The sequence below is a fragment of the Lutra lutra genome, chromosome 1 (genome assembly GCF_902655055.1).
Source record: "Lutra lutra chromosome 1, mLutLut1.2, whole genome shotgun sequence".
Taxonomy (NCBI): Eukaryota; Metazoa; Chordata; class Mammalia; order Carnivora; family Mustelidae; genus Lutra; species Lutra lutra.
In genome coordinates this window covers 163,153,945-163,167,388 of record NC_062278.1, presented here as the reverse complement: position 1 = coordinate 163,167,388, position 13,444 = coordinate 163,153,945, and the positions used below count along the sequence as shown (strand labels likewise).

The 13,444-nt window shown below is 47.9% G+C and overlaps 2 protein-coding genes across 9 annotated transcripts in view; one reads left to right on the top strand and one right to left on the bottom strand.

Moving 5' to 3' along the window:
* Positions 1-1,710, top strand: part of ZXDC (ZXD family zinc finger C) — a 38,333-nt gene extending 36,623 nt beyond the window's left edge. For all 4 annotated transcript variants that reach the window (XM_047742789.1, XM_047742757.1, XM_047742785.1 and 1 more), the window contains one exon: positions 43-1,710. In XM_047742789.1, the coding sequence (XP_047598745.1) occupies positions 43-80 (38 nt within the window). In that variant the 3' untranslated portion in view covers positions 81-1,710. The remainder of the gene's footprint in view (positions 1-42) is intronic.
* A 249-nt stretch (positions 1,711-1,959) lies between these two features.
* The window catches only part of CFAP100 (cilia and flagella associated protein 100), a 51,175-nt gene continuing 39,690 nt past the window's right edge, over positions 1,960-13,444 (bottom strand). For all 5 annotated transcript variants that reach the window (XM_047742815.1, XM_047742828.1, XM_047742820.1 and 2 more), the window contains 4 exons: positions 5,229-5,364; positions 3,988-4,193; positions 3,202-3,295; positions 1,960-2,285 (listed from right to left, as the gene is read on the bottom strand). In XM_047742815.1, coding sequence (XP_047598771.1) covers positions 2,172-2,285; positions 3,202-3,295; positions 3,988-4,193; positions 5,229-5,364 — 550 coding nt within the window. In that variant the 3' untranslated portion in view covers positions 1,960-2,171. The remainder of the gene's footprint in view (positions 2,286-3,201; positions 3,296-3,987; positions 4,194-5,228; positions 5,365-13,444) is intronic.

Genomic DNA, 13,444 nt, shown 5'->3' with positions numbered 1-13,444 from the left:
GGTCCCCGGCTCTGCTCCTCACTACTCTGCTTGGTTTTTCAGGAGGTGCTTCCTGCAACTGGAGGGGCTGTCGGGCCTGAGGACGTGCAGTGTGCGGGGAGCACCATCAACCTTCGGGACCTGCAGTGACCGCGGCCCTTTGCCCCAGGGACCCAAGGGCCGCGCCTCCAGCCAGTGGCCCTGAGACTCCGTTAGGTGGTCTTACAGGCCTGGGGGAGATCCCACTAGGTTTCTGCTCAGGAGGCTCACTGAGCTCCTCGAAGACTTTTGGGCTCGCTTCTCAAAAATGTTTTTCGTACGTTTTATCAGGAACCGGTTTGGGGCAGTATTCATGGAAATCACCTTATAGGAACATGAGGCAAGGCCTGCCCTCAGGGCCAAGCACATGCCTTTGCACCAGGATGTCCCTTGTCCCATTTGAGTGAAGCCATGGAGCCCCTGCTGCATGAGAAGAGACTTAGGCAGGAGGTAGGGTGGAGTACAGATTCCCTAGTCAGATAGGACTTCATCTGTGGTAAAAGCAGATGGGATCTTTCACCTTCCGTGCTTCAGCATTTGGCCTGAGAAAGATTTAGAAACTCTTTCCCCTTTCTGAGAGCTAGCAGGCTGGTTCCCATCCCCTGGGGTGGTGGCTGTGCTTGGGCTGATTCTGTCAGCCCGAGGGGCAGAAGTGGTCCCGTTGTCACAGTGAAGCCAAATTCGAATCCCTGTTTTGGCAGAGCAGGCAGGGGAGCTTGTGTGAGGGGGAAGGAGATGGGGGTGAAGAGGGGCACACTGGGTTAGCGACCCCTCTGCATGGAGGCCAAATGTAAAGCTCCTAATTTGGGGATGGATGGTTGAGGTAAACTTTACGTTTTTCTAAATTCTGTATTTGGGTATTCACGTTTAATACTAATTTGTCCATGGTTTCTAAAGTCACGGTCTGAGTCCTGAACATGACGTGTGGGGCAGCGAGAATGGTGTGTCTGCTTGTCCAGGCTGCACACGTGCATGTTCTGTGTGGCCGTGCATTTTTACGGAGTGTGGTCTGTCTTGCACAGGAGGCGAGCCAATAACCTTGCACATATTTATTTGTTAGTGGGACTGGCCATGGGGTCACTCAGAAATGCTGTTTTTTGCCATGTACCTTTGAGGCCTATGTTGATCCAGATGCTGTTTTGGTTCTTGAATTTAGAATTGTCCAAACTCTGCCTGTTCTTTGTTTCTTCATTTCTTGAGTTTTTGGCCTTGGCTTTTGGGAATGACCCCAGCATTTGGTGGTGAGTCCTATCTCTGTCCTCCTCCTCTGAGGTGCTGTCTCTCCAGGTACTTCTCCACCCAGGGAGAACTCGGGCCCTGTCAGAAATGGTTTTTACCCACAGAACTCTGTGCTGTGTCACAGACTAAAGTTTTGTCTGCCTGTCCCCTCAGCCTCCAAGTCACCAGCAGCCCCCTCCCTCCATGAGGAGCCAGCCTGCCTGCCAGGGTGGTCTTGGGGGCTGGGTCGCCTAGTGGCCGCACTGCCCTGTCCTTCTGTTGGGACGAGGGGCCGGGCCATAGGAATGCTCTCTCTGGGCTGGGTGGTTGGAACATTCCCCAGAACGTTCTCCTGGGAATGTCCACCACTGATATGACTGGTACTGGCTGTCAGTTTTCTGGGCACTGAGTTCTGTGGTGACCACGGGCCCAACTTCTAGTACAAATGAATAAAAATTTTGTACCAGTCATGTACTGATGGCGTTACTTGGCTTTACTTCATGGGAGTGTGTGTATAGTGTGGATGTCATGTTTTGTTTTCAGTCAGTAGCGAGAACCCCCTCACCCGCCTAGCTTGTTGCCTCCTTTCTTGTCTCGCATTTCACACCTCAGTGTGGAACTGGCCTTCGTGTCTCCACGCAGCCACCTTACCTGAGGGCCAGATGAGCTCCTTCCTCAACCATGGGCCTAGGGCTCAGGAATTAGAGGAGGGGGTACGGATATCGGAACCAGCTTGCCTCCTTAAACAGGCCATCAGGCCACCAAAGAGGGGGAGTTTATTTCACATGAGTAAGGAAATGTACAGTGGGAGGCCTGGAGCGGCACGGCGACAGGGCGATAGGGTGACAGCCGCCGCGGGCCCACCCGCCCTGCCCCTGCTTCCTGCTCATGTCCTTGCTGGGCTGTGGGTGGAGCGGCCAGCTGGTGCCGGGAGGCTAGGTGCAGAACAGCAGCTCCTCATCCTTGTCCTCCTCTGTCTGCACGTGCTCAGGCTCCTCCTTCACCTTGAGAGCTGGGGGCCGGGAGCGACTCACCAGTCTCCTGCCTCTCTGCAGAGCAAGAGGACTCTGTGAGCTATGGCCCGAAGCCTCACTGCATCCGAAGGCGCCGCCTAGGTCCTGAGCGTGCCTGGAAGCCAGGGAGCTGGGGCTGTGGGGTTCCAGGGACGTCCTGGCCTCCCCCATCAGCCCACGGGCTCAGGGCTGGAGCTGTCCTGAAATGACTTGGGAGTGAGCCTCCCTAGCATTTCCAGAGCCTTTTCCCTGGGTTGCACGCCCCTTGATGTGTGTGTGTGTGTTGGGGCGCACCTGCAAACACACGGGCAAGTACCTGGCTAAACAGAGGAGCCTGCTTCCTTTGCTCCAGGGATTTAAGGGGAGACCCCACAGTGTCTGCCGACTCCATGTGACAGCATGGAGAGCGCTATTCTATTCAGAGAGCAGCCTCTGTCTGCTGGAGGCTGTATCTGGGCTCGGGCCTGCTTTAGGGAGCACCCCTCCTGCTCCCAGGGCCTGAAGAAAGTGGCTGCTCTAGCCTTTGTCTATGGGGCAGTCAGGGGAAACCCTAGTGATGGGGGATGAGCTGGAGTGATGGGTTCTGGCTGGAGTGTTGGTGGAATGGTGGGACCCTATGGGGGCTGAGCTGCACCTGGGAAGGACTGGGAGGGGGCTAGCCAGGCCAGTCACCGCCCCCAGGAGTGCATGTGCAGGATGACAGGCAGCCCCAGGAGGACTTGCTGAGGAAGACAGTCCCAAGGGGCAGCAGGACTGGTGGGCCAGGAACGGGACAGCCTGCTCTATCCTGGCCTTACTCGGATGGCCCCGTCTTTCCCCCAGTGCCTCAGCAATTAGCAGCTGCAAAACGGGGAGCCAGGCTTGGCTGTAGTTCCCCAGCTCCTCTCAGTCCCATAGTGCCTGGTCATGGGGCCCTTGCCCAGCAGTGACTCCCCGGGGCCACCCTGCCCACCTTCTTCTTGATCTCAGCCTGGGCCCGGGCCTGGGCCCGCTGCACACGCTCCTCCTGCAGCCGCTTCTGCATCATGACCTTCTCCTCCCGGAGTCTGGATGCAGGGGCAGCACAAGACGATTAAGAACTGGAGGCACTGGGGAAGCTCCCAGATCTGCTTCCCAGTGCCTCACATCCAGCCTTCAGTCAGGCCCTGGCCCTCCCTCTAGGAGAACACCCCCCTCTCCTCTCCACCCTTCCCTGCCAGGCCAGGTTGGCCTATGAACCTTGTTCTTGAGGGTTCCTGACTTAGGTCCATCTGCTCATACCCCTTGGAGGGTGGGTCCATGCTGCCTGCTTCTAGCATTCTGACACTGCCAAGTCTTCCTGCCTTCCCCTGCCGCTAAACTGGGCTTCCTTGGCTTCCCTCCCGAGTCTGCATCTTCCCTCCCCGGGTCTCTGGCAATGCCGATCTCTTCCTCTCCCAATCCAGCAGGAAAGATGGCCACTGCTGTCCCTTGTCCTTGGGGTGAGGCCATGCTGTCCACACCCTCACTTTGGCTCTGGGCCCCCTGAGCCCACATCCTCTCCCACTCCAGACTAAGGGGTCCTCTCTGGAAGACCTCTCAGCATGGAGCACCAAGCTCCTGTCTCCCTTGGTTTGGGGGCTCTTTGAGGACGGGTCTGTATCCGACCTCTGTCCTCAGGGCCGGCATGAGCCTGCCCAGAGCAGAAGCAGGGGTGTGGAGGGCGTTGAGAGGCAGCTGGTCAGACCGCATCAGGGCGGGGCAGGGGCCTGGCTCTCACCGCATGCGGCGCTCCTTCTCCTTGGCCTTCTCGGCCTGCTCTATCTTGATCTGGGGCACCCGCTCTAGGTTTTCCAGCAGCTCGTCCAGGTGGTGCTCGATGATGGTGAGCATCTGCACGGGGCCCAGGTTGGACTCCTGCTGGCTGCCGATGCATTGCTGGTACACGTCCAGCACCTTGCGGTTCAGGGTTTCCAGCAGCTTGTCCTGTGAGGGGGGCAGGCCGGCAGAGGGGTGGCGTGGGCCTCTGCCTGCCCCCCCGCCGCACAGCCCACCGCACCCAGTGCCCTTGCTGTGATGCAGCTGCCCTCCCTGAGCCCTGGCAAAGCCTGGGAGAAACAGCTTAGACACTTGGGACTTTTCTTGGCCAGAGCTGCCCTTGCCCTCCTGCGGTCAGCCAGACCCAGGGCTCCAGCCACCACTGAGGTTCTACCCCAGCTGCCTCAGTGTGTCCATGGGGCCCAGTCCCCCCTTCTAGGGCCCTCTTCTGCCCTGCACTGACCTCAGCTCCCCACAGGACCCTGGCCCATGAGAGCGACTTCCTGTGCGGCCTGGGGCAGATGATCTCCCCTCTCAGCCTGATCTTACATTTAGAAAGTAACTCCCTACCACATGGACTGGGCGTGAGGACTGAGTAAGGAATAGCAGACAGGCAGGCTCAGGCCAGGAGTGGGGCCCAGCCAGCACCCAGGGGGTCTGGCAGGCCGCGGGTACACCAGCCTGCTTGCTATGGCCTCCTGCGTACCTGCCCTGGGCTGGTACACGGCAGATGTTCAACAGTAATTTGCGGGAATTAGGAAGCTGGGACTCTGCCTATGCCCCCAGCGCACTGTCAGGAAGAGTGTGCAGTGTGCCCTGGAACATTCTTGGCCCTCTGTGCCCTCAGAATTCTCTCTTTCAGGCTGGCTTGGGGGCATGCCTTCTTCCTCCTGGCAGGGTCACCTTCTGGACACTTTGTGTTAAAGAAACAGATGTATTTGTTGAGTGAAAGAAGGAAGGAACGGAGGAAGTGTGCTGGGCAGCTGAATGGCCAAGGGGCATAAATACACAAGATGACTCCAGTTGGGGGACCAAGGGCCTTCTCAGCCAGTGCCCCTCGATCAGCCCTACAGAACCTGGAAGGTGGGGAGGTCAGCACTGGGTGCTCCCAGATGTGCTCATCAATGGATTGGGCCCCAGGCCTGGGGTCACCCGCACTCCCTCCACACTTGCTGCCCTCCAGCTGCTGATCGGGGGGCCTACCTCCTGAACACCCTTGTACTTGCCGAAGTGGAAGACTCGGGCTTTGAGCTCCAGCTCGGCGGCAGTCTCCTCCTCCTTGGTGATGGACATCATCAGTGTGGTGACCCACTGCTTCAACTGGTTGACCTCCTTGTCCCTGGATTGGGGACCGGCAGGGCCCTGCCCACTCAGCGCAGCTCCAGGAACTCCACCTCTCTGAGCCTCACTGCCCCATCACTGTCCTGAGGGCTAAGGGGCTGTGACCACAGAGTGTGTGCCCGGGGACCAGAGATGCTGCTGAGATGCAGGACTAAGATTTAAGATCTTTAACAACACTATGAAAAAATAAGTAACAGCTTTATTGAGGCATAATTCACATACCTATAAAATTCTTTTAAAATGCATAATTCAGGGGGCGCCTGGGTGACTCAGTTAAGCATTGGACTCTTGATTTCAGCTCAGGTCATGATCTCAGGGTTGTAAGATCGAGCCCTGTGTTGGGCTCCATGCCCAGTGACAAGTCTGCTTGAGATCCTCTCCCCCTCCCTCTGGCTCTCCCCCTGCTTGTGTGCTCTTTTTCTCTCTCTCAAATAAATAAGTAAAATCTTAAAAAAAAAACCAGTTTATTAATTTTCAGGGCATTTATACAATTGCACAACCATTGCCATCATCTCATTTCAGAGTATTTCCATCACCCAGAGGAACCCATTCCCCATTAGCAGTCACTCCCCATCCTTTCCTTCCCCACAACTGTGTGTCTGTTCTGGACACTTCATAAATGTGGAGCCATACAGTGGTGGCCTTTGTGTCTGGCTTCTTCATTCAGCAGAATGTTTTCAAGGTCTGTCCATGTTAACGGCATTTGTCAGAACTCCATTCTTTTGGAGGTTTATGTGACAGTTCCCTGTGTTGATGGACCATACTTTGTTGAAATGGATGTATGGTTGATCCTACCTTTTGACTCTTGGGAATTATGCTGCTGTGAACATTCGTAGACAGGTTTCTGTGAGGACATGTTTTTAATTCTCTTGGGCATATATTTATTTTTTAAGAGATTTTATTTATTGGGGCACCTGGGTGGCTCAGTGGGTTAAGCCTCTGCCTTCAGCTCAGGTCATGATCTCAGGGTCCTGGGATCGAGCCCCGCATCGGGCTCTCTGCTTGGCGGGGAGCCTGCTTCCCCATCCCCCTCTGCCTGCCTCTCTGCCTACTTGTGATCTCTCCCTTTCTCTGTCAAATAAATAAATAAATAAATAAATAAATAAATAAATAAATAAAATAAATAAGTATTTTATTTATTAGAGATAGCACAAGCAGGGGGGAGGGACAGAAGGGGAGAGAAAAACACTCCCCACTGAGCTGGGAGCCCAATGCAGGGCTTGATCCCACGACCCTGGGATCATGACCTGAGCTGAAGGCAGATGCTTAACCAACTGAGCCACCCAAGCACCCTTGGGCATATATTTAGAAATAGAATTCCAAAAATCAATTTTTAAGTGAAATAACAAACTTAAAGAATAATACCAAATAAAGGGACGCCTGGGTGGCTCAGTTGGTTAAGCCGCTGCCTTCGGCTCAGGTCATGATCCCAAGTCCTGGGATCGAGTCCCGCATCGGGCTCCTTGCTCAGCAGGGAGCCTGCTTCTCCCTCTGCCTCTGCCTGCCATTCTGTCTGCCTGCACTCGCTCTCTCTCCCTCTCTCTGACAAATAAATAAAATCTTTAAAAAAAAAAAAAAGAATAATACCAAATAAAAATCTTCCACAATCATGGCATACACTGACCATCATATGTCGAGATTTCCCAAGCAAGAATCCCTGTTCTTAGGGCTGACATGGGTCCACCCAGTATGGGCAGCTGCATCTGGCCACTCCCTCAGCAGTGCCTGGGAGGCCCCGAGGGACCCTCCCACCCCCCATGGTGATTCTGTGGCTCCTCCCCCATTTGTTGATAGAACTCACCAACGTTTTCCCAACCCTAAGCAAAGGCCCGTGGGCTGCTGCTCCTTTGCCCACTGTGGGTCCCATGGCTTGTCACATGCACCAGCACAGGCATGCAGGCCACCCCCCCCCCCCTCAGGAGCCCTCCAGGCTACACTCCCCTGACTTTGGGGTGGAGGGCTGAAAAGCTTGTGAGTATGAGGGGGGCTGAGGTAGGTGGCCAGAGGGACCACATGGAGCTCACACACAGCCCACCCCTCCAGGTACTGGTGGGGCTCATGCAGGTCACCTGGGATCAGAGAGCATGTCCTGGGTGTCAGGACCAACTTTTTTCCAACCACACATGCCCATTGTAGGGGTAGGTATGTTTAGGGCCAGTGGTACTTGTCCCAAAAGATACATGATTGCATTCAATTATAACCTTTTTTTTTTTTTTTAATACTTCCTTCACTTCCATCCCCTTAACTGGTAAGTGTGATCCTACAGCTGGCACAGGGCTGCTGTGCTTGCCCTCTTTTGCTATATGGATGTGGTGGTGGAGGCAGAGGGCTTTTCGTTGTTGTTCTCTTTCTTCTCAGGGTAACTGGGATAAAAAGATACCCTTTCCTACTAGTTCTCTTTCGATGTAAAATTGTTGGGTCGCAATATTTTCTCCTCAACTAGATCTCGCCAGTTTATGGGAATGCAAAAGCATGGGGGACATACTGCTGAGCATTGCTCCTCAGGCTAGCACGCATATCACCTGCATGTTTGTCAGAAATGCAGGTTCAGGAGGGGGGGATTCCAGTGTACACAGAGTCTAAGAAGCACTTCAGTGCTGGAAAAGTGACCTGGTTTCTTCAATACCTGGACAGGGGGACAAGAAGCTGGAGAGGGAACCCGTAGACCAAAAGGGATTTAATGACACAACGAATATTGCAGAGCATGATCTTATTTAGATTCTCATTCAAACTAAGTTTAAAAACTCCAATCATTTATGGATTATGGATATTTAATATTAAGGATTACTGGTTTTTCTAAATGTGATGATCGTATTGTGATTATGTTAAAGAATCCATATCTTTTTAGAGATATCGACTGGCATATTCACAGATGAAATGATACATGCCTGGAATTTGCTCTGAAATAATATAGGAGGTGGAGAAGTTGGTGGAATCTGGGTAAAAGGATATTAGCTATGAGTTGATCACTGCTGAAGCTAGCGATGGGACCCTGGGGACTCATGATACTATTCTCTCTATGTTTGTAAATTTATATGTATGAAATTTTCTTAAAGCTGTTGGACTGAATAGCAGAAGTTATAAAAAGTTTTTGAAAGGTAACAAGATGATCTCTTCATAAATGCCTGGGGACATATAAACAGAAAGCTTAGTATTTAAAAAAAAAAAAAAGCAAACACCACCAAATAGGAATAAAGTTCATTCAAAAGACCAAGCAAAAGAGAAAGAGTTACCATATTCCTGCAGAAATAGCAGGAAAAAGAACAAAAATTAAAAATTTTGAAATAGAGAAAGATGTCAGAGTAGGAGCACCATAAATCTGTCTCCCCACCAGATAATGATTGCAGAACCTATCTGATATAGCCATTTTGGAACTCTGGAGTCTATTGAAAACTTACAACTTCCAGGGAAAGGCTTGGACAGTAATTGTGGTTAATTTCCCTCCATTTCAGCTCTAAGCATAGTGACATGTATCCAGCCATGTGGCAGGCAGCTGTTCAGGTTTTCTGGAGCAACTAGCACATAGCCTGTTGGAGCTAGGGTGGGCAAAAAAGGACCTTGTCCTCCAAGTGTTGGGGATCTGTGCCCTGATCCCTGATTGGTGCTTCTGACCACAGAGGTACAGACAAATAGGCAGGCAGCCCTTGTTTCAAGCAACCCCATAATCCCCCACTTGACTTTCAAGGGATTTAAAAGGCCAGTGCTTTTTCCTCTCTTCATTTTTTGCTTTTTCCCCCTTAGAGAGCCAGATCTTAAAGACTGAGGACATGCAAAAACAACAGCATATATGGGAAAAATTAGAAAGTAACCCTGTATGCCCAGGGAAAGTCTCAGAAAAGACCTACATTTACACTGCAGGATGAGTCTCAACATAGAGACAACCTACAAGATTCTTATAAAAAAAAAAAATACACAATGGAGTAGGGAAATGAAAAATTCACTAGAGGTATTTAAAGGCTTATCTGAGCAGGGAGAAGAAAGAATTAGTGATCTTGAAGATAGGATAATGGAAACTATCAAGGCTGAGGAACAGAAAGAAAAAGATTGAAAAAAGCAAACAGACCCTGACAAACTGGTGGGACACCATCAAGAGGACCAATATACGCACCATAGGGGTCCCAGAAAGGGAAGAGAAAAGGGGGCAGAGAGAAGATTTGAAGAAAAATAGATGAAAAGTCTAAAATTGATGAAAGACATGAATATAATCATCCAAGAAGCTCAAGGAACTCCAAGTAAAAGGAAATCGAAGAGCCCCACACTGAGACATTACTATAATCAAACTATTACAGGATAACCAAAAGCCAAAGCCAGAAAACTTTGAAAGCTGCAAAAGAGAAGCAAATCATTTTATACAGAGGATCTTCAATATGATTATCAGCAGATTTCTCATTAGAAACTTTGGTGGTCAGAAGGCTGATATAGTTGAAGTGCTCAGAGGGGGAAAGAAACCCGTTAGCCAAGGATTCTGTATCTGGCAAAACTGTCCTTTAAAAGTGAGGGAGAAGCTAAGAGATTCCCCAATGAACAAAAGTGAAGGAGTTCATTCCCATGAGACCTGCCCTGCCAGAAATGCTCAGGGGAGTCCTGCACAGTGAAATGAAATCAAGACAGTAAGTTAAAGCCCTATGACAGACTAAAAATCTCAATAAAGGTATAATGTTGGCAATTTTAAAAGCTAGTAGAAATGTAACACTGGTTTGTAACTGGAGCAAGGGAAGGAAAAGAGCAAGGGTAGTACTACTAGTTTGTAACTGTTTTCTACATGATTTAAGAGACTAATACATTTAGAAGAATTTTTAGTTTATGTTTTAGAGCACACAATGTATGGAAACATAAGGTTGTGACATCCGCAACCAAAAGGATGATGATGGAACTGTAAGGGAGTAGTTCTGTAGTTCTGTATGTTAGAAATTAAGGTGGTATAGATTCAAATTTGAGTGTTAACAGCCTTGGATATTAAAGATAATCCTCATGGTAACCACAAAGAAAATAGCTATAGAATATACACAAAAGGGAAAGAGAAAGGAATTTAGATATTTCACTACAATCAGCTAAACACAAAGAAAACAGTATTGCAGGATATGAGGGGCAAAAACTATAAGGCATATAATAGACAAAAAGTACAATGACAGAAATCCCACCATATCATTAATTACTTTAAATGTAAGTGGGCTAAATTCTCCAATCAAAAGACTGAGACTGGCAGAATGGATAACAGATGATTCAACTATATGCTGTCTATAAGAGCCTCACTTGAGACCCAAAGACACAAAAGTGTTGAAAATGAAAGGATGGGAAAAGATATTCCATGCAAATAGTAACCAAAAGAGAGAGTGAGCAAGGGTAGCAATACTAGGGTCAGACAGAAAAATTCATCAGAGACAAAGAAGGACCTTATATACTAATAAATGTATAATACAATAAGAAAATATAACAATTATAAGCATTTATGCACTGAATGACAGACTACCAAAATATATGAAGCCAAAATTTACAGATAGAAGGGAGAACTCATTCTATAATAATAGTTAGACTTCAATACCTACCTTGCGATAGTGAACGAGCAAGCAGACAGAGAATTAGGAAAAAGAAGACTTAAGCATTGCAATACACCAACTAGGTTTAACAGACATACACAGAAAACTCTACCAACAACAGAAGCATATACTCTCAAGGGCAAATGGGGCATTTTTCAGGCTGTCCCAAATATTAGGGTCACAAACTAAGTTTCAATAGATTTTTTTTTTAAAGATTTTATTTATTTATTTGACAGAGAGAAATCACAAGTAGGCAGAGAGGCAGGCAGAGAGAGAGGAGGAAGCAGGCTCCCTGCTGAGCAGAAAGCCCGATGTGGGGCTCGAACCCAGGACCTGGGATCATGACCTGAGCCGAAGGGAGCGGCTTAACCCACTGAGCCACCCAGGCGCCCCTCAATAGATTTTTTAAAAGATAGATATTATACAAACTTCTCTGTTAACAACTGGATGAAGTTAGAAATTGTTAACAAAAGCAAAACTAGAAAATTTCACAAATTTCTAGAAATTAAAAAACACATTTTAAAACAACCAATGGACCAAAAAAGAAATCATAAGGGAAATTAGAAAACAATAGAGATGAAGAAACCTGAGAACACAACAGAGCAAAACTTATGGGACACACAGCAAAATTTATGGTGCTAAAGGGAGTATTTACAATGACAAAACTTATATTTAAAAAAGAGATCTCAAACTAACAACTCAACTTTACAACTTAAGGAATTTCTAGTTAAAGAAGAACAAATTCAACCTGAAGCTAGTGGAAGGAAAGAATTAGTAAAAAATTAGAGGAGAAAAACAAAATAGAGAATAGAAAAACAATCAGTTTTTCAAAAAGATCAATGAAAATGACAAACCCTTAGCTTGTTGGACTAAGGAAAATAACTGAAGTTACTAAAATGAGAATGAAGGTAGGAATATCACTACTGATCCTACAGAAATAAGAAGGATTAGGAGAGAGCGCTATCAACTGTGTGCCTCCAAACTGGACAACTTGGATAAAACTGACAAATTTCTAGAAACACAAAATCTACCAAGACTTAATCATGTAGGGGTATCTGGGTGGCTCAGTCGGTTAAGTGTCTGTCTTTGGCTCAGGTCATGATTCCGGGGTCCTGGGATCAAGCTTCATATCAGGCTCCCTGCTCAGTGGAGAGTCTGTGTTTCTCTCTCCTGCAACTGTCCTTCCCCCAAGTTCGTGCACTCTCTCACTTGCTTTCCCTCAAATAAATAAATAAATAAAATCTTTAAAAAAAGGATTAAATCATGTAGAAATAGAAAATCTGAATGGGCCTATAACCAGTAAGAAGATTGAATCAGTAATCAAAAATCTAATACTGGGGCACCTGGGTGGTTCTGTGGGTTAAAGCCTCTGCCTTCGGCTCAGGTCATGATCCCAGGATCCTGGGATCGAGCCCCGCATCGGGCTCTCTGCTCAGGGGGAGCCTACTTCCTCCTCTCTCTGCCTGCCTCTCTGCCTACTTGTGATCTCTGTCTGTCAAATAAATAAAATCTTTTAAAAAAATCTAATACCAATCCTTTTTAAACTTTTCCAAAATATTGAAGAGGAGGCAACACCTCCTAATTCATCTTAGGAGAGCAGCATAACCATGATACCAAAGCCAGTCAAAGACACTTACAAGAAAAGAAACTATATAGAAACTACATAGACCAAACTCCCTTATGAACATTCATGCAAAAAAGTCAACAAATGCTCTGCTAGACCCTGGCTGGCATTTAGGATTCTGGAGGAAACAGGTGACACACACTTATTAGCATACAGGATTCAGTCAAATATTGAGAGATTATACAATGCTTATATTACAAGGATTAGAAGCAGCAAGTGGGACTCATTCCTGGAATGCAAGGCTGTATTATCAATCAGGGTAATACACCACATTAACATAATGAAGGAAAAAGACCACACGATCATCTTAATTGGTGCAGAGAAAGGATTTGACAAACATGAGAAAACACTCAGCAAAATAGGGAGACGGAAACAGCCTCCATATAATAAAAGCCGTATCTGAAAAGCCCACAGCAAACATCATACTGAGAGGTGAAAGACTGGAGGATTTTCCTCTAAGATCAGAGTGTGAGGATGCCTGCATTCTTAGAAGTAGAAGTGTCTACTCAACATAGTACTGGAAGTTCCATCCAGAGTGATGAAGCAAGAAAAAGAAAGAAAATCATTCAAGTTGGAAAAGAAGAAGTGAAATGAGCTCTTTGCAGATGACATCATCTTCTAAGAAGAAAACCCTAAAGACACCACAACAAAGCTGTTAGAATTAAATGAATGCAGCAAAGTAGCAGGAAACAAAGTCAACAAAGTCAATGAAATGCAGTTCTATACACAAATAATGAACACGTTGAAAAGGAAAACAAAAACCGTCCCATTTACAATAGCATCCAAACAAAGTTAAAAACAGAAATACCGTATGCCCCGGCAATTGTGTGTTTGGGAATATACCCAGAGGAATTGAAAACAGAGTCTTGCAGAAGCATTTGCACACCCATGTTCACAGCATTATTCACAATTGCTAA